This window comes from Colletotrichum truncatum, assembly GCF_014235925.2.
Source record: "Colletotrichum truncatum strain CMES1059 chromosome Unknown Contig_0001, whole genome shotgun sequence".
NCBI classification, from domain to species: domain Eukaryota; kingdom Fungi; phylum Ascomycota; class Sordariomycetes; order Glomerellales; family Glomerellaceae; genus Colletotrichum; species Colletotrichum truncatum.
The window spans coordinates 6149764-6172442 of record NW_027222398.1 but is presented as its reverse complement, the minus strand read 5'-3'; the positions used below and the strand labels follow the sequence as shown (position 1 = coordinate 6172442).

General features: G+C 53.1%; 12 protein-coding genes across 12 annotated transcripts; 6 read left to right on the top strand and 6 right to left on the bottom strand.

Moving 5' to 3' along the window:
- Positions 1 to 1028: 1028 nt before the first annotated feature.
- Positions 1029 to 1628, top strand: CTRU02_201719 (uncharacterized protein; the record flags this gene model as incomplete). Its single annotated transcript, XM_036729843.1, has 3 exons — positions 1029 to 1055; positions 1138 to 1487; positions 1550 to 1628. 3 exons carry the CDS (start codon positions 1029 to 1031, stop codon positions 1626 to 1628), a joined length of 456 nt encoding a protein of 151 aa, XP_036578377.1.
- A 1260-nt stretch (positions 1629 to 2888) lies between these two features.
- On the top strand, positions 2889 to 3458 carry CTRU02_201718 (autocrine motility factor; the record flags this gene model as incomplete). The annotated part of the gene is made up of 1 exon (XM_036729842.1): positions 2889 to 3458. One exon carries the CDS (start codon positions 2889 to 2891, stop codon positions 3456 to 3458), a length of 570 nt encoding a protein of 189 aa, XP_036578376.1.
- Positions 3459 to 4728: 1270 nt separating this feature from the next.
- On the top strand, positions 4729 to 5896 carry CTRU02_201716 (Hus1-like protein; the record flags this gene model as incomplete). Its single annotated transcript, XM_070203909.1, has 3 exons — positions 4729 to 4771; positions 4837 to 4942; positions 5002 to 5896. The coding sequence occupies 3 exons, from the start codon at positions 4729 to 4731 to the stop codon at positions 5894 to 5896; spliced, it is 1044 nt and encodes a 347-aa protein (XP_070062491.1).
- Positions 5897 to 6202: 306 nt separating this feature from the next.
- CTRU02_201717 (kinase phosphorylation protein) lies at positions 6203 to 6943 on the bottom strand (the record flags this gene model as incomplete). Its single annotated transcript, XM_036729841.1, has 1 exon — positions 6203 to 6943. One exon carries the CDS (start codon positions 6941 to 6943, stop codon positions 6203 to 6205), a length of 741 nt encoding a protein of 246 aa, XP_036578374.1.
- A 430-nt stretch (positions 6944 to 7373) lies between these two features.
- CTRU02_201715 (Mediator of RNA polymerase II transcription subunit 6) lies at positions 7374 to 8401 on the top strand (the record flags this gene model as incomplete). Its single annotated transcript, XM_036729839.1, has 2 exons — positions 7374 to 7802; positions 7856 to 8401. The coding sequence occupies 2 exons, from the start codon at positions 7374 to 7376 to the stop codon at positions 8399 to 8401; spliced, it is 975 nt and encodes a 324-aa protein (XP_036578373.1).
- A 262-nt stretch (positions 8402 to 8663) lies between these two features.
- CTRU02_201714 (NmrA-like family protein) lies at positions 8664 to 9578 on the bottom strand (the record flags this gene model as incomplete). Its single annotated transcript, XM_036729838.1, has 1 exon — positions 8664 to 9578. The coding sequence occupies one exon, from the start codon at positions 9576 to 9578 to the stop codon at positions 8664 to 8666; it is 915 nt and encodes a 304-aa protein (XP_036578372.1).
- Positions 9579 to 10166: 588 nt separating this feature from the next.
- On the bottom strand, positions 10167 to 11367 carry CTRU02_201713 (2-hydroxypropyl-CoM dehydrogenase (short-chain dehydrogenase); the record flags this gene model as incomplete). Its single annotated transcript, XM_036729837.2, has 6 exons — positions 10167 to 10341; positions 10392 to 10441; positions 10504 to 10562; positions 10613 to 10831; positions 10915 to 11148; positions 11304 to 11367. The coding sequence occupies 6 exons, from the start codon at positions 11365 to 11367 to the stop codon at positions 10167 to 10169; spliced, it is 801 nt and encodes a 266-aa protein (XP_036578371.2).
- Positions 11368 to 12226: 859 nt separating this feature from the next.
- On the bottom strand, positions 12227 to 15829 carry CTRU02_201712 (ATP-dependent RNA helicase DHR1; the record flags this gene model as incomplete). Its single annotated transcript, XM_036729836.1, has 1 exon — positions 12227 to 15829. The coding sequence occupies one exon, from the start codon at positions 15827 to 15829 to the stop codon at positions 12227 to 12229; it is 3603 nt and encodes a 1200-aa protein (XP_036578370.1).
- Positions 15830 to 16465: 636 nt separating this feature from the next.
- On the top strand, positions 16466 to 16963 carry CTRU02_201711 (uncharacterized protein; the record flags this gene model as incomplete). Its single annotated transcript, XM_036729835.1, has 2 exons — positions 16466 to 16618; positions 16673 to 16963. 2 exons carry the CDS (start codon positions 16466 to 16468, stop codon positions 16961 to 16963), a joined length of 444 nt encoding a protein of 147 aa, XP_036578369.1.
- A 961-nt stretch (positions 16964 to 17924) lies between these two features.
- On the top strand, positions 17925 to 19295 carry CTRU02_201710 (uncharacterized protein; the record flags this gene model as incomplete). The annotated part of the gene is made up of 5 exons (XM_070203908.1): positions 17925 to 18169; positions 18256 to 18515; positions 18581 to 18763; positions 18835 to 19168; positions 19268 to 19295. 5 exons carry the CDS (start codon positions 17925 to 17927, stop codon positions 19293 to 19295), a joined length of 1050 nt encoding a protein of 349 aa, XP_070062490.1.
- A 328-nt stretch (positions 19296 to 19623) lies between these two features.
- On the bottom strand, positions 19624 to 19788 carry CTRU02_201709 (uncharacterized protein; the record flags this gene model as incomplete). The annotated part of the gene is made up of 1 exon (XM_036729833.1): positions 19624 to 19788. The coding sequence occupies one exon, from the start codon at positions 19786 to 19788 to the stop codon at positions 19624 to 19626; it is 165 nt and encodes a 54-aa protein (XP_036578367.1).
- A 4-nt stretch (positions 19789 to 19792) lies between these two features.
- Positions 19793 to 21754, bottom strand: CTRU02_201708 (serine threonine-protein phosphatase 2b catalytic subunit; the record flags this gene model as incomplete). Its single annotated transcript, XM_036729832.1, has 4 exons — positions 19793 to 19817; positions 19874 to 20790; positions 20849 to 21438; positions 21586 to 21754. The coding sequence occupies 4 exons, from the start codon at positions 21752 to 21754 to the stop codon at positions 19793 to 19795; spliced, it is 1701 nt and encodes a 566-aa protein (XP_036578366.1).
- Positions 21755 to 22679: the final 925 nt, after the last annotated feature.

The window sequence follows — 22679 nt, the reverse complement described above, 5'->3', positions numbered from 1 at the left end:
GTCTCGAACCATGTACCTCCACATCCAAAAGTGGCGGTGGGGATACCTGAGAGGATACCTGAGATATGTTTGGCATCAATCTTCTTCTGGGGTGCCCATGGGTGCCCACCACCATTGAGGCCCAGCACCCTAAGCGATATGATGGGAATTTACGAAGAACTCAACCATGACGACGACCAACTGCCTGGTTTCGCTTGTCTTTGCGCTTCTTTCTAGCCAGACCGTTCCATTTGTGTGACCATGATATTTCTTTTATTACTTTTCTTTCTTCATCATCCAAGATTTGCTTTATTTGTATAGCATCAGAGACAGGAAAAGGAAGATACCCCCATTATCAAACTACTTGTAACCAGGAGTACTTTTTTTTTTTTTTTTTTTTTTTAAGATGGTGATCACCAAAGCTGTCTTATCCTTCAGCCTTCGCTTGTGAGCTTAGATAAGAAACTTGACATTTTCTGCCAGCATACCAGTACAGCAATAGTGGCGTACAGCCAGCCATGCAATTGTTGACCTGCACTCTCTTTTACGTATTTTTCTACCGCAGCATTCTCACCAGCATTAGAAAATCCTCAGGATGTTTCCCTCTCAGTAAACAACAGCAAAGCAGCGCCGGCACTGACCATCTCAAACTGTTGCAGACCTACTAGTAAAGAAGACACCCCATCAAGGTTTGCCCTGTCCCCTGCCTCTCCAGCCCCGGCACCCGTCGGAACAAGGTGGCTTGCCGTTTGCGTGTCGGCGTTACCTCGCTCCACGACACGTCAACCCAGCTTGCCTACGCTCTCCCCACGCCTACCATCAGGCCCAGCACCTTGGCAAGGCTGTCTCTACAATTGGGTCTGGTTTCTGGTTCTGGCTCTAGCTCTGGCTCTCGCCAGCCTTTCGTCCGCGCGCGCGTTGGCGGAAATCTTCAGCCAAGATTGCTCACAGCACTCGCTGTGCGCAGTCCAAAACCCAGAATAATTCCCAATAAAGGACCGAGAGTTTGGCATTCCACGGCCATTTCTCGTCATCACTGCTAGCCCAACATGGGTGCAACGATGTCAGTCATCAAGGTGCGCTTACTTGTCATGCCCTCGGCTCTCTACCAAGAGGCCCCATCGATCCGTGAGCTGACTGAACCTCTGCGCGAATCAGACTCTGATTATTCCCGCCGTCATCTCGTTGATCCTGTTCGTCGCCTCGACATACGTGATCTTGCCGCTATGGCGCAAATGGCGAAGTCGCTATAGCCAATATCTTCCGGTCGACACCATATCCGCTTCGACAGTTTCCCTACGCCACCGTATACAGAATGGAATCGCGAGAATGATGGTAGCCTCCACATGGAGACGCAACGCTCACGACCGCCTCGTCGTTGCGACCGAGCCTTCCGACGACGGTGAGGACGGCGAAGAGCTGGGCGAGGTGGGAGAGGAGACACGGAGGGCAATGTCAGATGATGCTCGGCGGAATAGGCATGACAACACGAGAAGACTAAGCAGAGAGTGAGTCGAGCATATTTTCCGGCTGTCCGCATTGTGTCCCAGCTAACATACGTCGCTTACAGCCTGGAAGAGGGTTTCAGAGACGACAGCGATGACAGTGACGATGATAATGAACGTAATAGGCCTGGGTTATGGCGGTAGTCGTTATTCTTAATATGCATATCAGCCTTGTTCTCCCTGGCTGCCTGCTGCAGCATCGTTTGACCACGAGACAAGAATTCGGCTGAATACCATCAGGCACAGGTTAGCAGCGCACAGAACCTATTTCTTCCGCATGCGACGCGACGTTGGGCTGGCGAACCGAGTCTCTCGACCGAGTTGGCCTGATCTAAATTGGCCTGTCACCGCAGACCTAAAATGACCATGCGCTCGTTTAGTTCTTCGGATCCAGGAGCAGCCTTGCCAGGCAAGACGAAATCGGTTTCTGCTACCATGTAGTATGAAAGTGTTTTCTCTCGCATCTCTAATGGCCGCCATTATGGAGGTGGAGGAGAAGGAAAGCAGGAAATGTGGCGACAGAGTGGCCAAGATGCGCATACATTTCAATGCTTCGCATCGGACATCAGCTGAACTTTAACCGTTGCCTCGCTTTTCGGCTTGTCTCGTTCGCTCTCTGCTATGTATGGCTGCGTCGGAGCCGTGGGAGTCAGGCGCAATTACCCCTCCGAAACAGCCGTCGCTCAGGCGCCCATGTTTCCGCCTTGCATTTCCCTCCCGCCATGCCTAGCTTGGTAATTTGTGTTCTCGCTTCACCATCGGGGGCTTGCCGCTTAACTCAACTCACCTCACCTCACCTCATCTCTTCGCCAGCCTCTTTTGTGTCTCTCTGTCTCCCACGCGCCGTCTCGTCCCAAAGGGCACGCGCTCAGAAGATAAGGTGCGGGATGAGTTTGTGGAGGTCAGCAAAAACACCGAAGCGGTCCTCTCCCCAGGAGGGGCAATGCATTCCTTCTGACAAGCGTCAAACGACTCTGGCCAATACTTGATGTTCCTCCAGGCCAGACTGAATGCTGCCAGCGCACATGTCAAGCATAGCCCAGCGAGCCGATGGCACCCCCTTTCACCTAAGGTATGGCTCTGTGCGTTTGCTTTTAAACAAGACCCGGCCTACCCAGTCAACAACTCGGATCAGGACAACGACAAGGTCAATGTCGTGCCACCTGCAAGGCACGATAAGCTTTCTGAAGTTGGCTGTCTTCCTATATGGGCAGTCCCTCTTTGCCGTGTTTCTCGGTGCCTTTGTTCATCACTGTTCATCGTCCACTTTATCTGAAATTAAACGGCTTGCCTAGTCCGGAATCCTCCAACGCCATTTTTTTTTTCCCCTTGCGTAATACCCCATTCGACCTGCTGGCTGCACTTATTTACCCATGGTTCGCTGCCTTGTCCCCGCTGCCGACTATGAACATTTTCAAATCCGTCATACGCAAGCAGGAAATGGCGTCTAATCCCGCTGCCGACGATACCTGCTGCGCGATATGCTACGAGAAAGTTGGCGAGGCCAAAGGAGAGGGCGACCGGGAGATCTGGCGATATCTGCCCTGCGGTCACCGCTTTGGCGGTAACTGCATACAGCACTGGCTAGGCGTCGCGAGCGTTGATGAGCCTCACTGCCCATGGTGTCGGGTCAGCATGCTTTGTGACTGCGGGCATCCCGTGGTACCGACGACGAAGCCAGCACGCAACTACATGTACTGGGGTTGGATGCCTTGCGAGATATGCCACACTCAGCTACAACGATCCCGCAAAACGTCAAGATACCTGAGGGGACAGATCCTACCGCGACTCAACTCCCTCCTCCACTCCTTTGATCACAACACGGCGTCTATCCCGCAGGAGGTGCCAAAAGAGCAGGAAGAATCGCCGACAAAAGAACCTTGGGAAGATCGCGAGGTATGGAGGAAGAAATGGACCGAACACTTTTTGCAAGAGGAGCGTAAGGCGTCGGCGTCGAAGCCGCCCAATAAATGACACCAATTGTGCAAGCAAAGGCGAATGAGGAACACCAGCCCCCGGGAGTGATATTGTCACCATTTTATACCGCCAGTTCTGGGAAGACGTGGGCATTTCAGCGGCGTATCGCAATCAAGCACCATGCTAATATGGCCCTTGATGTTTGTTTGTCAGCCCCAGCCGCATTCACAAGAAGAGACAGGCAATGGCACATTTTGTCGTAAGCATAACCAGCTTGGAAAGCCACTGAGGCTATAAGATACAGCAGTACAGGAACAGGATCCCGTTTATTCGTATCAATTAGGATTATTCTTCTTGAAAAAAAAAAAAAAAAGAGACCCATGTTAGTCTTTATTGTATCATCGTCGTAATCACTCATCCTTCCTCAGTGTGTAAGCCTGCGTTCCAGCCTCGATACCTGTCATACATATGACAGGACACAGGAACATGTATGGGGTCTATTCTCCATTATCTGTAGCAAGTTGTCCAAGTCCGTCTTTTTTTTCCTGTTGTCTCCTCCACTCACTTCCCTTCCTCCATAGAGCCAATCAAATCGAGATCGTTCAAAGATTAGAGAATACAAGAAGAGAGAAACTGGTTCGAAGTGACCACCATGTGTCTCGGCTCCATTTAGAAGGATGGGCTAGACTTGCCTCTTCACACCCTCATACTCTAATCAACCCCCCCTCCCCGCTCGTCAACGTCACACGCAAGCCATTTTTGGGATCCCACCTCACCCTTCTAGCAATTTTACAAATACCTGAAGGTCGCTCGGTGTTGTGTAAGTGGACGACTCGGAAACCAGCCGGGTTCTACTGGGCAAACTGCGCACATCAGGTGATGGCGAGGTAGGCGCGAACTGTGAATGGGGTGAGGTTTCCCAATCTGGCCCCGCTAGACCAGGACCTACCCCGCGCTAAAGAGTTCCGCTCTGCAGCGACCGGCATATGGCGGCAGGCACCCACACTACACGTACCTAACGTGCCTTCCCCTTGCCTAAGTGTCATCACTATGCAGCAAGCAGGAGGAGGAGCACCTTTCCATAGCACCGCACTACTAGTACATAGTACAGCAGCGATACCTTAGCGTGCGCGGACCGCGTCCTACTTTCCCACTCTACGCGTCGTACAGACATGCATACCACCCAAAAACGGAAACTAGCTTCTGTCAGCGACCTCCGAGTTCTCCCCGACATCACATTCACGCCCAGGTGTAACGCACACACTCTCTGTTGCATTAGACGCTCGCAAACATAGACCCTTTTCTCGGTTCCCCCCAAGAAAAAAACATGCGATTCAAGACAGAGCTCAAAAATATTCGCACCTTCTCCAGTGCGCTTGTCCTGTTCCTGTCAACAGGATTCCAGTAGTGGCTGACCATAATGTTATATCCGTAGAGTTTACCGCCGCACTTGCTTCACTTGAGAAGATTGCATGGGTGCGACTCGACGATGACACAGCGCGCTTCACCGTGATCCCGGACACCGGATCTCAAGTTTGGTCGTATGCTCGGCTCGTGTTCGTTTGCAAGCATGCTGAACCACCGAACTGACACTTGACAGGTCCCTGCCCATGGACTTCATCTTTGACAATTACCACATCCAGTCCGCCGAGGAGCACAATACCATCAACTTGGAGCTCCCACTCTCGCTACTTCAGCGCGCACTTCGCTCTGCTCTCAGCAGCAGCTCCGCCTCTCTCCGTCTGACTAAGAAGGATGGGATCCCAATCCTGTCGATGACCATCACAACCACCACCAGTGCGTCAGGTGCCGGACGCAATACCACCTACACGGGATTGGAAAATGACCCGTTTGATGATGATGAGGGATTTATGGCTGAGCATCTCGAAACCTCACTCCGCCGTGAGCGAGAGAAGATCATCACTCAGGACATCCCCGTGCGGGTTTTGCACCCAGAAACTGTCGAGACCATAATGCAGCCTACTGTGCGCGAGACAGATGTTCACATTACGATGCCTCCTTTACTCCAGCTCAAAGCCATCTCTGACCGGTTCACCAAACTCGCAATGTCGTCCAGTAACTCACGTGTGGGCCCCAAGCTCGAGATAAGTGCCAACATGTTTGGTAATCTGAAGCTCCGGATGGTGACTGAGAGCGTAAACGTCTCAACGACATGGAGTGGGCTGGTGAACCCGGAACTAGATCCCGCGCAATTTGAGATGCCTATCGAAGAGCACCCGAGTGTCAGGTTCAAGGAGGCAGGTCCCGATAAATGGGCGACAGTAAGAGTAGACGGGAAGGACTGGAGCAGGGTACTGAGCGTTGGGAGACTTGAAGGGAGGGTCGTCGCTGCTTTTGCAGATGAGCATGCGCTTATTCTTTATGTCTACGTACCGCAGTATGACGATGCCGGAGCGGATGAGGCGGTTCTCACGGTAAGCTTCCAACTCAAGCATTTCTGTAGGATGTTACTAACCATTGGCAGTACTATGTAGGGTCTTTTAGCCTGTAATCACCATGTCTGCAACCATGGATGGGATCGTGGAAAGGGGGGCGTTCAGCAAGATGGCGAAAAGTTTGGACGAGATAGATACCAGATTCGGCTGGGGGCTTCAAGCCTGGATAGAACTGTATTCACGAATGGACGATACAAATGAAGATTTAAATAATACAGTGATTTAAGCGAGCATGCCATGTTCTTCTCCCTTCACGTTATAGCAATTGACCTTGGAACATGTGATTGATTCAAAATCACCGGGTATCTTTCGTTATTCGTATGTAACAGTTTTGTAGTAACTTTCTCACCGACGGCGCTCATCCGGGCTGCGTCTGCGATCTCTCGACCGCGGTCGCTGACCTTCTCTGCTCCTGCTCCTCCGACGGTGCTCCTTGCGCTCGCGCTCATGGCCTCGGCTACCACTTCTCGCTCTCCGGTGCCGTCTCTCACGATTCTCGTCGCGATCTCTTACTCGCTCCTCGCGGTCGCCATCTCGCTCTTGATGACGCCGGTCGTCCCCACGATCCCTTTCTCGGCTCCTGCGCCTGTCATCATCTCTCCTCCTCTCCCGCCTCGGGCTCCGGCTCCGATGTCTTCTCCTCCGATGCCTATCTTCATCTCTTTCCCGTCTCTCCCTCTTGTCCTTTACTACGAGCCCGCCCTTCTCTTCCGGAACAGGCATAGGCGCAGGTCCAATGTTACGCGACCCGGTGACTTCGATAGAATTCGCGCCCGACGTGTCCCGTTTCGGAACGGGCAATCCCAGCGCGCGCGCGAGGGCGTCTTCTTCCGCCTCTTTGACCTTGCGCAGTTCCTCGCGGCGCTCGCGCTCCTCTCGCTCCTGGTCCGTCTCGTTGCTGTCGCCGGGCTTATCGTCGGACTTGGCGTACCAGTTCAGATCACGACCCTTTTGCCAGCGGCCGACGGGGGCCTTGAGACTGTGGCCAAGGTAGTTCTCGCGGTGGCTGGATTGCGCGACCTCGTCCCAGCTGAAGTTGACGCCGCCGCGGGAGCCGGATTTGCGGACGCTCGAGAGGAGGTCCATGGTGAGAAATGTGCAGTGTTTTGATTCCCTCGTGTTTTTTTTTTGAGATTTATTTTTCTGTTGCTCGTTCGTGGATAAAAAGATGCTTATTTGATGATTATTTTGTTTCGGTGGTTGTGACTTCGTTATGGTGGTTAATACTTGGGAAGCTAGGTTCGGAATCTAGACTAGGAAGTAACTTCGGCAGGCAACACCTTCACGTGACCCCGTCCCGCCCCGGAGCACACCCCCTGCTCTACATAACACCGGGCGGTAACTCTGCTCCCTGCAAGTTGGATCCTAATAAGCTTCGGCCCCACGATTACAAAAGTTGGAGAGCTCTCTCCCGCCTTTGCGTGCACTTTACAGCATTGCCCGGTCCACGAATCTAGTTCCCACATTCCACAAACACCGCCAGCACCTTCAACCTTTCCAGCGACAATCACCAAATATGGCCAACCCAAACGATCCACCTCTGGACGAGATCCAATGGCGCGCACCAGACATCGCGGCCTCGATGCAGGGCATTCACTCAAACAGTGTGCTCTTCTATTTCGCCGAGTCGCCCTTCTTCGACCGCCAGTCCAACAACGCCGTTATCACGAACCAAGCCATGTTCAACCCGGCGCTTCTCAAGAACCTGGCCACTCGCGAGGCCTTTGAGGGCGAACTCGACAAGATGAGCGGGCTTGAATTTCGGGTGCTCCACGCACCCACCGACATGGTTACCGGCACGGGCGTATGGACCATTGTGAAGCAGACGCGGCAGAAGAACCCGGAGAGGAACAGGATGGAGACGAAGCCGTTGGCGTACTACTTCGTGGTGGGGGAGAACATTTACCAGGCGCCGACTCTGGGTGATATTCTCAGTTCGAGGATCGTACGTTCATAGAGCGTTCCAATGGCAAGAACTACAAGCTGATACGGACATAGGAATCGATAGCAGAGGCAATGCGCAAAGTCCTCCCCGCTACCGACAGCGTACGGAAGTGGACACCCTCTCTCGGGCACGTCTACACCCAACCGACGCCCTCCGCGCTTTCAAAGACTAAAGAGGACGCCACCAGCACGCCGATGCCCGACGGTAGCACATCCAACGGCGGCTCCTCTGCCAAAGCCACCAACATTAGTAAAAAGGAAACGACAGCTATGGCGCTGGATAGGCTGGCGGAAGAGTCCTTTGCGATTCACATGCGCCACGGCGGGGACTACTTTGACGAGAACCCCATCACGGGCAGGCCCGGCGACTTCCACTTCGCCAGCACCGGCCGCAAAGACAACAGCAAGATCGCGCCGCCTCCGCCTCCGCCGGCGCAGGCTCAAAAGCCGCAGAAGCCCGGGATCAACACGAAACTTGCGGAAGATGCCAAGAAGGACGGCAAGGGCGAGAAGAGCCCCAAGACGCCGAGCATGCCGAAGCCCAAGAGGAAGAAGAGCAAGATTGCGACGCCGGCGGCGACGCCTGCTCCTTCGCAGTGAGGGAGGAAAGAAGTGGCAGCATGGGTTACGGCGTTTGAGTGTAAAATGATACCCCTTTTTGCTTAGAGTACTCAAATTCACATTGCGGTATGGAAGTTGCTTACAACGGGTCTGTGACGACTGTTGAACTAATAGAAGTACCTTGAGGTAGTGAAATGGCCTTGATTCTACCTTAAAACTCATTCATATCAACTAAAAACTTGGAAACAAAATCCCGTCCAGAACCAGACACCCGTTTTTATTCAAAGTCATTCCAAGTCCATCACCTCTCTACCCATCCACTACTCTCCCTAAGCCACGTCTCCCAACTCTGCAACCTCGGCTCCATCTCCCTCAACATCTCAACATCAGCTTTATACCCTTCCTTCTCAAACCACTCCATGCTCCGCCCGGCATCCTCAAAAGCCCATCTCACAGCGTGCCCGACGAAACCCCACGTCCGCGGCATCTCCTTGCCAACGACCCGTCTAAAAGTCTCCTCCGCCTCGCCGAAACTGATGTCGTCGCCGGCGAGCGCGAGCGCCTTGCCCGCCCACTTCCCGGGGCCCTCTGCCAATGCCCTCGCGGCAAACAGCCCGATATCCCTCGCGCTGACCAGCTGCAGCCTCTTATCTCGAGGCATGGTAGCCCACAACCCGCCCATCACCGCACCCATGGTCCCCGCGCTGGGGAGGTACTGGTCCATAAACCCGGACGGCCTCAGGATCGTCCATTCCGTGCCTGTGCCGGCCGACTTGTCCCTCAGGTGCAGTTCGACGCGATGCTTCGCAGCAAAGTGCGGCACCGGGGTCGGGTTCGTCCACGAGGTCTCGTCGCCGCCGCGGTCGACGCTTGAAAAGACTATGTGCGGGACCCCGTGAGCTATCGCGGCGTCGATGAGCGGGGTAGCTTGCGCTTCGTCCCCCGGCGGGACGGTGACGAGGTAAATTGCTGATATGTCTTTGTGAGAGGCGAATATCGGGTCCGGGCTGGCTGCATCGCCTTCGACTAGCGTGATGGAAGGGTGTGAGGAGAGCAGAGATTGTGATTTCCGGGAGGACGGGGACCGGGTCAGGGCAAGGATGGACGGCGGCGGGTTTGGGTGCGAGGCGAGGGCGGCGATTGTTGCGCTGCCTGTGCGTCCTGTTGCGCCGACGACGAGGATCTTTGGGGGCTGCGTTGTCATTGTGGTGGTCATCAACTTTTTCTTTTGTGATATGTTATGTTTCGTTGTTGAGAGGGTCCATTTTGACTTTGGGGATTGCCGCGGGAGGTATATAAGCTTATATTCCGTGATGCCGTGCAGATCGTGGAGACTTTTCGGAAACATTTGGGGGTGAGTACTAGCGCGCCTCCAAATTATCCATATGAGCGAAGTGAGTGAGGATGCATTGAATAGAAATATCTGGGGTATACACTGAAGAATAAAAGGCATGTTCATCGTCGTTACATGACAGACATACGTGTCGAAGTGGTTTTTAATTTTGTTAATACTGTTCCTGACAAAGAGAGATATGTTCGACTCAACCCATGTTTCGTCAGTATGCGACATCCATCTTAATCTCTATATAAATTAAGTAGCAGATATAAACCCGAATCTGGTTTAAATACACATACCCGAAACACTCTGTTCTTTTCCATCACGTTCTGTGTCCAGTCATGGTTTAATATCTGTCAATCTCCGGTCCAACCCCAAGCCTCATCGCTACTAGTCTGGATTCCCAGCTATGTTTCTATGTAAATTCAATAAAGAATACAAAAGAATGGGTAAACCAGCTGCAAACTTCTAGTTGATAACATATCCCCCATCAACTGAGAGGGCAGCGCCGTGGATAAAGGTCGATTTGGAGCTGCAAAGAAACAGCACGGCATCTGCCACTTCTTGGGGCGTCCCCTTGCGCTTCATAGGGGCCACCGCGATGATTGGGTCATCTTCGGATACTTCGTTCGTCATTGGGGTACTGTTTCGTTAGTGGGATTGCTGAAAAAGACATCGTTTCTTCCGACTTACTCTATGATTCCAGGACAGACGCAGTTGATTCGGATGTTGTACTTGGCATACTGCTCTTATTAGAAAACAAGTCTATGGAATATGGGATGGATGTGTATATCTTGGAACTCACATCGACAGCATCGCTCCTTGTCATACTCAAAATAGCTGCTTTGGATGCGCTATACGCAGCTGGAAAAGGGTTCAGAATAGATTCCGAAGCAGAGAGCAGCGTAACTCACGTGTTTCCGGTCGACTGACCAGGCTCAAGTTACTGGCAACATTGACAATGACACCTCTGTTTCCAGGCCTTCCGTCGTGCGTCTTCAGAGGTTCTTGCTTGATCATCTGCGTGAGCTCCGCCTTGGAACATAACCACGTCCCGCGATAGTTGGTGGTCGTGATCTGATCAAATTCTGCTGCAGTCAAGAGATGCGAAGGAGCCAGTGGGCCAAACATGCCTAATTTGTTTTTGTTAAGCCCATCCATTGACCTCACTCATTCCGTTTCATGAGGGAGAAAATTGACGTGTGAGATGACCTACCAGCACAATTAACGGCATAATCGATCCGTCCCCATTCCTCCGTCACGTACTCCATGCCGGCAGCGACGTCCTCCTCATTGCGGTTGTCGATTTCAATGACAAAGGTCCGCGCGTCGCCATTAGCCTCCCGGCACATATGCGCCGTCTCGGAGAGACCGTCTTCATCTCTGTCTAAAAGGGCGATGCGCTTGCAGCCCTCACGTGCGAAAGAGATGGCCACCTGACGGCCAATTCCTAGAGTCCGGTTAGCTAGACTAGCCCTTACACTTAAATCATGAAAAGCATCCAATCAAATTCAATTTTATTTATAAAGAAGAAGGGGGAAAAAAAATAAGGTTGATATAAGATGTGAACGTTCGGTAAAGGTCAAGTGCGGGTGAGTGACATACCTGAAGCAGCACCCGTCACGACGGCGACGCCCTCGAATAGTGACATTTTCGTCCTGTTGATCATTGAATGCTTCAGGTCGACTCTGGCGAGCCTGCAGGACGAATTTCATTCCAGAATACCGCCAGTGCGGGACCGATTGGGCGCCGATCTGCTCGGGATGACGATTCTGTGATGTATTCGGTCGGTGTGTAAGCAACTCACTCTGATTCAACCAGCGATTCGCCAGAGAGAAAGGCAAAGCTGGGAGAGGCTGGATGAGTAAACACGACTATTTGGAAATATTTCAAGGTTTGAATTTTGCAAAGAAACTCAATTGCGGTCCGAGTAGAGCAAGCGGCACACCACCGCGGAAAAAGTGCTTGCGAACTTCTGCTCGGGCCAGCACCAGGGGTTACAATTTTGCTGGCTGTTTTTCCTTCGTCTGAAGTTGTCGGCCTTGACGGGAGAAACACACGCGAAGAACACGTAGTCGAGTCGTACACATAAAACCAATACTGAGTAATTCCAATAGACGACAACTCAAATTGGACCGATCCTCCTCCTGTTCTCGCCACGTGTTCAGGCCTTTCGAAGGTGTTTGCGCGAAATGGTTCGCACGGATACTGTGCTCGTGATCATCATGCCAGGCTTTTGCTCCCACAGTTTGGTTTGGTAGTCGAGGCATTGCCGAGTGAAACACTTTTATACAAATAGCCTTCTGGAACAAGCACGGAAGTCGACATGTCATAGCTTTTGTTGACGATAGACTGAACAAAGTCTACCGCAACGGAGCCCTGACACTACTACCATCGGATAATGAATGTTGAATGTCACGCGAGTAACGTAACACCACTTGGACAGAACGCTTGGCCTCTATTCTTTAATGCAAAATAATGCTACAATAACTTTTTTATTTTTTTATTTTCAAAATCCTCCAAACACCTTACTCGACGACCCATCCCTTGCCAGCAACCTTACGTTGCGTGACCTTCTTCATCGGCAGCGGCCAGCCCTGGCCTCCCACGCCCTCGGCCCGGAGGTATGGCACAACCCACACCTCACGCGTCGATGCTGTCGCGGACAGCTCCTTCACCGGCTTTCCGTAGCTCACAAGCGGCGTCCCCTTGGCCAGACTTGCGAGCTGGCCTCCCGTGACGTCTGTGAGCGTGTGCATTCTCGTCTTCGGCACCTTGTTCGCGTCGCCCTGCGTTGCGCGCGCCAGGTGCGAGTACACCACGAACTCGGGACACTCGGCTGGGCTGAGGTGGGACAAAGGCGAGGAGGGGTGGATGTAGACGAACTTCTCTGCGTCCTGGCCCGTGCCGAGCGGGACGAGAGGGATGTAAGGCACATCGATAGCCCGGCGCGGCTTGCGGGCCAGTTCGGGTGGGACGGGCGCCTTGTCCGCGCGGAGGGCGACCTGATCGATGAAGCCTGCGGCGACCATCTGCTTGAGATACGCAACCTGCTTGTCAGAAGGCGCATCCAGCTTGTCCTGGTACTTCAAGTTCTTGAACGCCGGGATGTTGGCGCGGAGAAGCTCCGTGATTTGGCCCCTCAGCTGCGCAATCTCCTTCATGACCTTGTACCGCACAAAGTGGCTCTCGCACCATTGTTCCGTCGGCTCGTGCGCGTACTCGCCGACAACCTGCAGAAGCTTGATGGCGTCGGAGCGGTCGTCTAGGTAGCAGAATTTCTTGTGTGCGGCGTTGAACATGCGGCGGATGTTGGCCTGTCGGTCTTCGGCCAGCATATCGGTGGTGGTGCGGAACTCGGACTCGTCCTTGGCTGCCAGCGTGGGGATCGCTTGGTGTTCCGGGACGAAGATCTCGGCCGCCGAGAGCGCTGCCACCATCATAATGGTGTACTGCAGGCAGTCGTGCTGGTGGCCGACGAGGAGGATGCGGGCGAAGCGAGGAGAAAGAGGGAAGATGGACATCGTGGATCCAATGGGTGTGATCTGACCCTCGGGTTTAATGGCAGATAGGTAGGTGAGAAGCTTCTCAGCCTTACGCAGGCCCATGCGGTTCGGCGGGGTCGGGAAGGGGAAGTTGACGACATTGGAGAGGTTCATCGCCTTGAGTTGAAGTACAACGCCGTCGACGGGCATGCGGAGGATTTCGGGATCGGTAAACTCTGGGAGATCCCTCTCGTAGACGGCCGAGGAGTAGAGTCTGTAGCAGTGGCCGGGGCCGGTACGGCCAGCACGACCTGCTCGCTGGCTGGCGCTGGCTTTGCTGATCCAGCCAATTTCATAGGTTTGCACACCGCTGATGCGATCGTATTGACGCTCCTTGGCACGGCCGCAGTCGAAGACGTAACGGATACCCGGGATAGTCAAACTAGTTTCTGCCACGTTGGTTGCCAGAATGACTTGACGGGTGTTGTCTGGGGGTTCCTCAAAGACTCTCATCTGTTCCCTGGTTGGCAGCAGAGAGTAAAGGGGCAAAACTTGCATCTTCAACGGCCCTGTCTCCCCTTCTTCTCCCTCAATCTCAAACTCCTTGTCATCCTCATCTTCCATCTCATCGTCGTCGACGTTGTCGTCAAACTCGCCAACATCTGCATCTTCCACCTCACCAAAGTCGATATCTTCAACCTCCATTGGCGCATCCGTCGCAGAAATCTGGACTTTGGGTGCACTGGCTCCAGTGAAGCCTCCAAATGCGGCTCGCAGCTTCTTGCTCAGCTGAACGATTTCATTCTGACCCGTAAGGAAGACGAGGAAACCACCTGGCGGCAATTTTCTATGACCTCGCATGATCTTCTTGTAGGCCTCATCGACGTAATCAGATTGCGTGCGTCGGGAGAAATGGATTGTGACAGGGTGCTGACGGCCCTCAACCTCAACGACAGGAGGTGGCGTCGGGAACAACGTAGAGTTGTTAGTCATGTCCTCAACTCGCAATGTAGCAGACATGATGATGATTTTAAGAGGCTTGATCGAGGGGTCGATCTTGTCATCTCCTTTGCGGATGTTGTTGATACGACTCAGCATACCAATAAGAATATCGGTGTTTACACTTCTCTCGTGGGCTTCATCAATAATGATGGCGGAATACTTCCTCAAGGAGAAGTCCTGCGCCATCTCTCGCAGCAATACACCGTCTGTCATGAACTTGACAGCGGTCTTGGCAGACGTTGTTCCCTCGAAACGAATCTGGTAGGCAACCCTGTCCGAGTGATCACCCAGCTCTTGGCCGACACGTTTCGACATGCTCACTGCGGCGACTCGACGGGGCTGCGTAACACCGATCATTCCCGGGGTGTCCGAGGTAGGAGAGCCGTAGCCTGCCTCATATAAGAACTGAGGAACTTGCGTCGTCTTACCAGAACCGGTGGCACCGCAGACAACAACGATGTCGTTGTTGTGGATCATTTCCATAATCCTCTGTTCCTCTGCGACAACAGGAAGCTTCAGGCGCGCCTCCTGGATCTCGGGCGTCCTCGTCACCGTGACACTGTATGCCTTGCGGGCAAGGTTGGTCGTTGGCTGGAGTTCCTGAGGTAGCGGCTCCTGCTCCATGGGTCGTGGCGTGAAGTTCTCCGGCTTAGGAATATCGAGTGTTGTCGCCGACGCTGTTACCGGCTGGTAGCCTAGCGCCTGGTTTCTCTGAGCATGTGCCCAAGCCTTGAAAGCAGATTGCTTCTTGTTTCCAGAGTCGCTCTCATCCTCGTCCATATCTTCGTCGGAGTCGTCGGAGCCCTCACTTGATTCCTCCTCAGATTCCTCTTCCGAAGACTGCTCATCAGAACTCTCATCATCCTTTTCATCTTCATTTTCACCCTCTGAGCTGAAACCACCCCATTCCTCCTCTGCATCGTCCGCCTTTTCGGCCTCAGCGATGGAGAACTTTGATTGGATACCGCCCCTCTTTTGACGCTTCCGCAGGACTGGGCGGCCTTCTTCGTCGACGTCTAGCGGGCGCTTCAAACCCGATCCCACAGACGCGGCGGGCTGCGGTTGCGGTTGAGACTGTTGCTCCGGCTTGGAAACAGGCGCAGTTGCTGGTGTAGGTGCCGCCGAGGATGGCTTTGGCGCTTGTGACTTGACGGCCTTTGGCGGCTCGATTGTCTTTGGTGCCTCATCCTCACTCTCTGAGGACTCTTCCTCGGGCACTTCCTCCCTTTCCTCATAAAGCATCTCCTCCGCAGCCGGATCAACTTCCAATCCCGCATTCTTTTCCCTCAATGCACGAGTCAAGGCTTGGCGCTTGGTTTCCTTGCCTTGTCCTAGCGACTTTGTACTCGTGAACAGACTGGTGTCGACCTTCTGCTGCGCAAGCTTGGCCAGGATCTCTCTGTTCTCATCCTTCCGCAGCTTGTTCGTGATGTACTTCTCCATACGCTTCGCCTTCTTGCCGCTGACTTTGGCGCCATCTTTGAGTAAGTCGGCCTTAAGCTGGGCCCTCTTTTCCTGCAAGACCTTCTGGTCCTCGGGGAGGATCTCATCAGCATTTGAGTCGGGGATTACACCGTTCTCCTCGGCTTTTTGCCGGGCGATCTTCTTGTGCTTTCGCTCTCTGCGAACAAATTTGCCGGCCATTTTGAAGGTGCTTTATGCCCGAGTAGGTTGGGCAGGAAATTCTGGGGTTGTAGGAGAAATTGTTCCAATCCACGCCCTGTTGTGGCGATAAGTGCTGGCTCAGAAGATCTCAAGTGAGATGTTGCAGTCTTAGATGCGGCAATGAGAATCGACTGAGCTATCGAGCTCTCAGTAGTGTAAAAAATGGGAAAAAATTGATCAAAACCAACGACTTTGTTTTAAATAAAAGCCATGACTCCCACGGGTATCAATACTCGGCAAAATACCTTGGATTATTTACTTCGTCGTTACCGCAGCTATTGAAGGCGATAAGAATCGCGATTCGAATGTCTGGAAATTTTTGGGTGGAAAAGGTTCTGCCGTCTTGACCGCCTACAAAGATTTCCCGATTCTGGCTTAGTGAGGGTACTGCGGGGCCACCAGCACCCCTGCCCCGGCAGCTTTTATGGGGCCCGACATCACTATAGGCACTAGCCACTGATGGTGGTGCACTGGAGTTCACCAAAGACAACCATATACCGGTCCGACTTGAGTGCGGGTGATCTTCGATTGCATTCACCCTGAGTCTGCCAGTATATCTGATTCCATTTAGCAGCGCTTCGAAGAAAGCATAGACATCTCGTTACTGGCAGGATAATGGATCCCCAAGGTACCAGAGAAGAGGCATTCCCCGCCCGGACCAAGCAAGAGACGGGAACAGTCAATGGAGTCCCAACAGAGGCCACTTCCATAAGCTTTTCCGACAAGATCATGGTGACGATTTCACAAGATGGTAAACTCTCACAGTGGGTAAGTGAATAAATTTTCTTCAACTCATAGAGTTCTGTTGCTGACTTGATCTAGATTCAAGTACCACTTCAGGCTTCTTCAGGCGGCATGGTTGATCTGAGTCTTCCCTCAAACAGCCGTGGTCTGCTGCCTTCGGTGCACCTCACACCCAAGACCCTTCTTGGTGGTGGAGGTGATGAGCGAGAGACGCTTGGTCAGCTCTATGCTGCACAGATCGCCAGTCTCATCTCCACCCGAGACCCCGAAGATCGCAGAACGCTGGTTCTGGGTTTAGGTCTCAACAAGGTAGACACAGAGCGGGAGGCGTTCTTTGACACCATCGAGCTTGTCCAAAAAGTTCTGTGAAGTGTCATGAATCATCACAGAAAGTGCTGGCCGGCGACAGAGTAGAAGCCAACCTCTACAAGCCTTTCCAGACCCGAGGCCAGCTGCATTTAAACATGGGGAAGATTCACATGATAGACATCGCCCTGCCCCCGGGGAAGCCTGGAGTTTCGCCGTCTCCGCTCTGATTTATTTGAGCGAGAATGGGGTTGCACAAGAGGAGAACGGCTGGCAGCCACGATGTAGTTGCAAGGGCAACGGCGGTCCCCGTAGGATAACCACGGCTTTGAATCCTTCCGGACCTAACACGTTTGGGGGATGGATTATAACTAAACTGAGCATGGATTTGTTTTGTAAAAAGTGCTTTTAACTACAGCGCAGTCTGTATGAACTTCAATAGTTCAGAGTAGCTCAAGATAAGCTCTCGACGGCTATTCTTCCGCACCGTTGACTTAACTCGAAAAGTTAAATCGTATCTTTGCTTTCACCGCTAACAATTTACCTGAAACTTGAAAAGTCCATTAAGCCATGTTCGCCGTGATAACCCACTGTTCGAAGTCAGAATTTAGAACATTGTCGATAGCCCCTGCCGGATCCGCGAAGCTTATCGGAAGGCAAGACCCACTCGCAGCTCCGGGACGGCCTACGCTGTCGCCGGCAGCCGTGTCCGAAACCCCGATGAGTTTGTGATGATTTTGGGTAAAAGCGTGCTGATTCGTCTCATAAAACCATGAGCACCCCCCTCCTTGTCTCTCCAACGGAAAGCGTCCCGGCCTGCATTGGACTGGAGATCCTAGCGCAACGCACCCCGCTTCCGAACCGATTTCGGGAATAAGAGGTGCAGTTGCTATTACACACATCATTCATCGGCCAGTGCGGAGAAGATTACGACATTGCCGAAACAGAAGTCCTCGGGTACTACTGAAATCGCTTGAAGAGTAGCATCTCATAAGCTGAAAACATCATAAACTGACTACTTGTCATGAAACGAATTCAGCAGCTTGGTTATCAACTGGCTTCCTACAAGAACGAGATCATGGCTCCTTCAAAGTTTACCCTGAACGAGAATGGCATCCCGCCGTTCGATTCCCTTCCTCTCGGAAAAGATGACCCAAGGTATTCCGCCTGGGGCTTGTACGGTGATAAAGACGAGCTGGGCTCCTTGAATAGACTGACAGATGAGCGTGTTGCTGCCGCGGCCAGAAGCGAGATCAAAAGGGGATCAAGGTAAACCAACGCCCTTCTTCCCTTGGCTTCAAAGGCCATCGATACCCTTCTCGCCTTTCACGACCCTGGGACTAATTTTCAGATAGGGTCTCATTGAACTGGTCTCTCACAGCCCAGCCCCAACCCTTTTTCGCCCGCCAGGCCTTTCATCACGAACTTTACCGCAAGGCTCCCCGCTATGTCAACGACGATGTCTGGACCTTTAACTCACAGTCCTCGTCCCAATGGGACGGCCTCCGCCATTTTGGATACCAAAAGGAAGAGAGGTTCTACAACGGCGTAACCATGGAAGAAGTCCATGCCGTCGACGACCAAGGGAAAAGGTCCACCATCAACGGAATCCAAGGTCATTCTCCCATCTCCCATCTCCTATCTCCTAGGCCTACTTCTCAAACCTGACTACGTGGACAGCCTGGCAAAAGCACGGCATCGTCGGTCGTGGAATCCTCGTAGACTACCACACCTGGCGCCTCGAGCAAAACAAGCCGTATGACCCGTTCGCCCGCGACTCCATTCCCGTATCGGACCTCCAAGCGTGCCTCAAAGCACAGGGAACCGAGGTCAAATTCGGAGATATCCTGTTCACCCGTACAGGTAATCCACCTTTTGTCACCAGTGTGACATGTCACTTTTGGAAAATAAAACATAGCTCACAACAACAACAGGCTTCATGGCAACACACGCCACAAAGTCGCCCACGGACCTCGAAACCTACCGCAACGCCAACCCGCAAGTGTTCGGCGGCGTCGCCCAGGCCGAGGAGACCCTCCGCTGGGTCTGGGAGAACTTCTCGGCCGTCGCGGGAGACCAACCGGCCTTTGAGTGCTGGCTGCCTCGGGACCCGCAGTACTGGATGCACGAGATCCTCCTGGGCGGCTGGGGCATGCCCATCGGTGAGCTCTTCGACCTCGAGGCCTTGGCTGAGAAGTGTAAGCAAGAGAAGAGGTGGAGCTTCTTCGTGTCGAGCGAGCCGTGCAATGTTCCTGGTGGTGTCGCAAGGTAAGTAATCTTCCCTGGCACATTCATGTGTATCTTCGCTAGAGGGGGACATCGACAAAAAAGTATTGGATAAGCCCAGTGTCACTAACATGATTGAAGCCCGCCCAATATCCTGGCCATATTCTAATTAGTGGAGTTGGTTTTTTCTTGGATGACTGGAGGAGTTAGGGGCGCATCTACTACGTCTGACTGGCGCGTCTACTTGGTACCTCAGTTGGTATGATACGCACGTCAACCGCGGAGACGAGCAATGGGAGAACCTGACTTAGTCTTACAGCCTCATCCAGTGCTGACCACTTATTTCAATTTCAGAGGGACTTGCTTGCAGGAGGGAATCTTATCAATTAGGAGTTGTTTGCATATACCCCACCTGAGATTCGAACTGCAAACTGCCTAGTCGGTTCTATAAGTGGCTTTAATGACCTGGCAGCCCAGGCAAAGGCAGCTGAGTCCCCCTATATCCGCAAGCACCATACTTGAAGGATACCCTTCAACATGTATTCGTACGCCAGCTTTTTTAGCCGACCTAAATGATGAGATTGAGTGTCAAACCCGACGCCCTGATTGTGCTTAGTCTCACACAGCTCTATCACGAAAAATGTTTCATCCCCTAGAACCATCGCTTCATCCCTTATGACTCTTGCGATCACTTCAAATAGTGTTAGAGCAAGCTTCCTTTGTGAAGAGGTTGATGTTAAAACTTACGTGCTCAGTCTCCTGGACAATTGTTGCAACTTCTTGTCATTGGCAGCATCCTCGGCCGCCTTCTCCAAAGCCTGCTTCCTCTCCTCCTCTTGGTGCTTAACAACCTCCTCGTGGCTGGGAGGGAATCTCTCGTTCTGCAAATCGACCTTGCGAGCATCCTCGAATGTGTTAATAGCATTCTTGATACCTTCAGCACCAAGCATAAGCGTTCCAGCAGGCAACCTGCCGCCGGAGACAGTCTTGAGTTCGGTGACTCTCTCAGACTCCTCACGCAACACTTGGAACACACGCGAAAGACGACCGATGGCCAAGATCTTGTTCTTGATAGCTCGTCGCTTGTACTCGATCGATTCGGGGTCCTGAGAGGCTCCGGAAAGCGGGGGCGACATAGGTCCGGGTGACGTAGAGGAGGGAGTAGCGTCCTCCTTAAGTTCCTCCTCGGAGCAAGTGCTGAGAATGGCGATAAGCATGTCGGTGATCTTCTCTCCAACGAAAGGCAGCGACCATGTGAAGACGTCCATAAAGTTTGGTAGCCAGTACGGGTGAGGTGTGCAGTTAAACTGGCGGATGTTCATAACGTTGTTCTCGTATTTCAGAACAGCAGCCTTGTTGTTGTAGAGATCGAGATAGTTCGGCGCAGAGAAGATTGTCATCACACTGGGGAAGCCTGTGGTACGGGTCTTGCGATACATGCGGTAGCCGGCATCTTGTGCTTCGTGGGCTCGGATGACTGACAGCAAATTGTTCTTCTCGAGGAAGTTGCATGCAGCCGGGTACGAGTAGAAATAAGAGCAACCGCGGACATGGTTGTGCAGGAAGTAGTCGCTCGTCTTTTCCTGTCCAAAGTCTTCGAGAGGGTCGGCCCAAAGAATGTCGCACATGAGGCCCTGAGTCGGCGGCTCACGGAATCGGTCAATCTGTGTCATCTTGTCAGCACCGAATGTGACCTGCAGGCTTAGAGCTAGAGCGACTTACGTTTCGCAAGTCGTCAAGGGTGTGAAGTTCGGGACTCAAGCCACCGTGAACGCACAAGAACTGCTTGTTCATGACAGCGGCCAGGGGCAGGCAGCAGAAAGACTCCAAGCAGGCTTCGTAGATGGCCTCAGAGTACTTGTGCTTGCACTCGAGCTTGAAGGTGAAGTAATCGGTCAAGTGGCGACACTCGTGGTTGCCGCGAAGCAGCCACAGGGTCTTGGGGTAGTGAATCTTCAAGGACCAGAGGTACAGGACACACTCGATACTGAAGTAGCCTCTGTCGACGTAATCACCGAGGAAAAGGTATCTGGTATCAGCAGGATCGCCGCCAACTTCGAACAGCTTCATGAGATCGTAGTACTGGCCGTGGACGTCACCGCAGACAGTGATGGGCGCATCCATCTCGAGAAGATTGGGCTCGGCGCGAAGGATCTCGGTACCGGTCTTCAGGATCCATAGGGCTTGCTCCTCGGTCAAACGTCCCTCGCGATAGAAGTGTTGCTTGAGGAAGTTGATGTTGGGCTTCGTGTGGGTTTCGTCGTCAAAGAACTGCTCGTCGGATGGCGTGAACATGGCAGGAGCTTGAACATCTGTTGGGAAGAAACCGTGTTAGCACGACAAATTGCTCGGCGGTGCTTGACCATTCAGGGGCGAAGGCTATCGCATCGCAGCCAAAGGACGATGGTTACAGCGCTGCTGCCGGTGGGAGGCAGTCTCGAGGGGGCGATGTGCCGTACCTTTGCAGACTCGCTCGAGAGTGCTGACTTGGGTGCCGTCTTCCATGGTATGGATGGTGAAGTCGACCTCGGGCAAGGGCTTCTTCTCGCGAATAGCGCGAATGGCATTATCGACTTGCTGGGTACGACGGTCGTCACCGCTAGGCGGGCTGCCACCTTCAGTATCCATGATGGCTGTTGTGCTGGGGCGAGGTAGGGGATGAGGTTCCGATCGAGGGGTGCAAAAGAACAGAGCGGTGAGGTTTGTTGAAGGATAGTACCAGCTCTGGATCTAGTCGCGATGGGGCCTATAAAGAGGCGAGCTGAGTTGCGTCGGAAACGTTGAGCACGAGACGACGAGAGTCCAGGCGTGGCAACGGTATTGCGAGGCGAGGCGAGGGGTAAAAATTGAGGTGAGGAAAGATAGGGCTGAGAAGGGGAAGTTGAGTGAAGGGGATGGGACGGGATGGGATGCACTGCACTCGGCCAGTGCCTAGTGCCCAGTGCCCAGTGCAAGTTTGTTGCTCTGGTCCTACAGGCTGCCAGGCTACTAACCGGGCCGCTACTAAATACGGTATACGGTGCTGCTGCGGGCTGCTGCTGGGAGGGAGCTGGTTAGGCTGGGCCCGCTGGGGTTCGGTCAGCCACTGATACCATCAAAAGACAGCCACCCTTCACCTGGGCACAATGCATGCTGACGGCTGCTAAGAAGAAGTGGAAGCTGGAAGCCATAAGCTGCAGCGGCGTACGCATACACCTCAGATGAATTGGCAGGTGGCAGGCGCCAAATGCCCGCGGACAGCGTGGTGAGCAGGTGAAAGGGACATCTGCCTCCACCTGATTCAGGTACAATTCCAAGTATCGGCTACTCTTGCCCTCGTTTCTGGCCCCCCCCCCCTCTTTCCTCTCGTCTGAGAGAGGCAGCCGCACACATGGACTTGGTGTGCAGCCTGTCAGCTACTTCCAGTTGCCTCTTATGTCCCCACATTCTCCGGCTAAGGAAATACGTACCTCGAGGTCCCTTGACCTTCCCCTCCCCCTCATTGGCACCTTTTAACATTGCTCTAGTGTAGCTCCAATCCCACTCACGTTTTGCTTGGCTTAGCTAAGTAGGA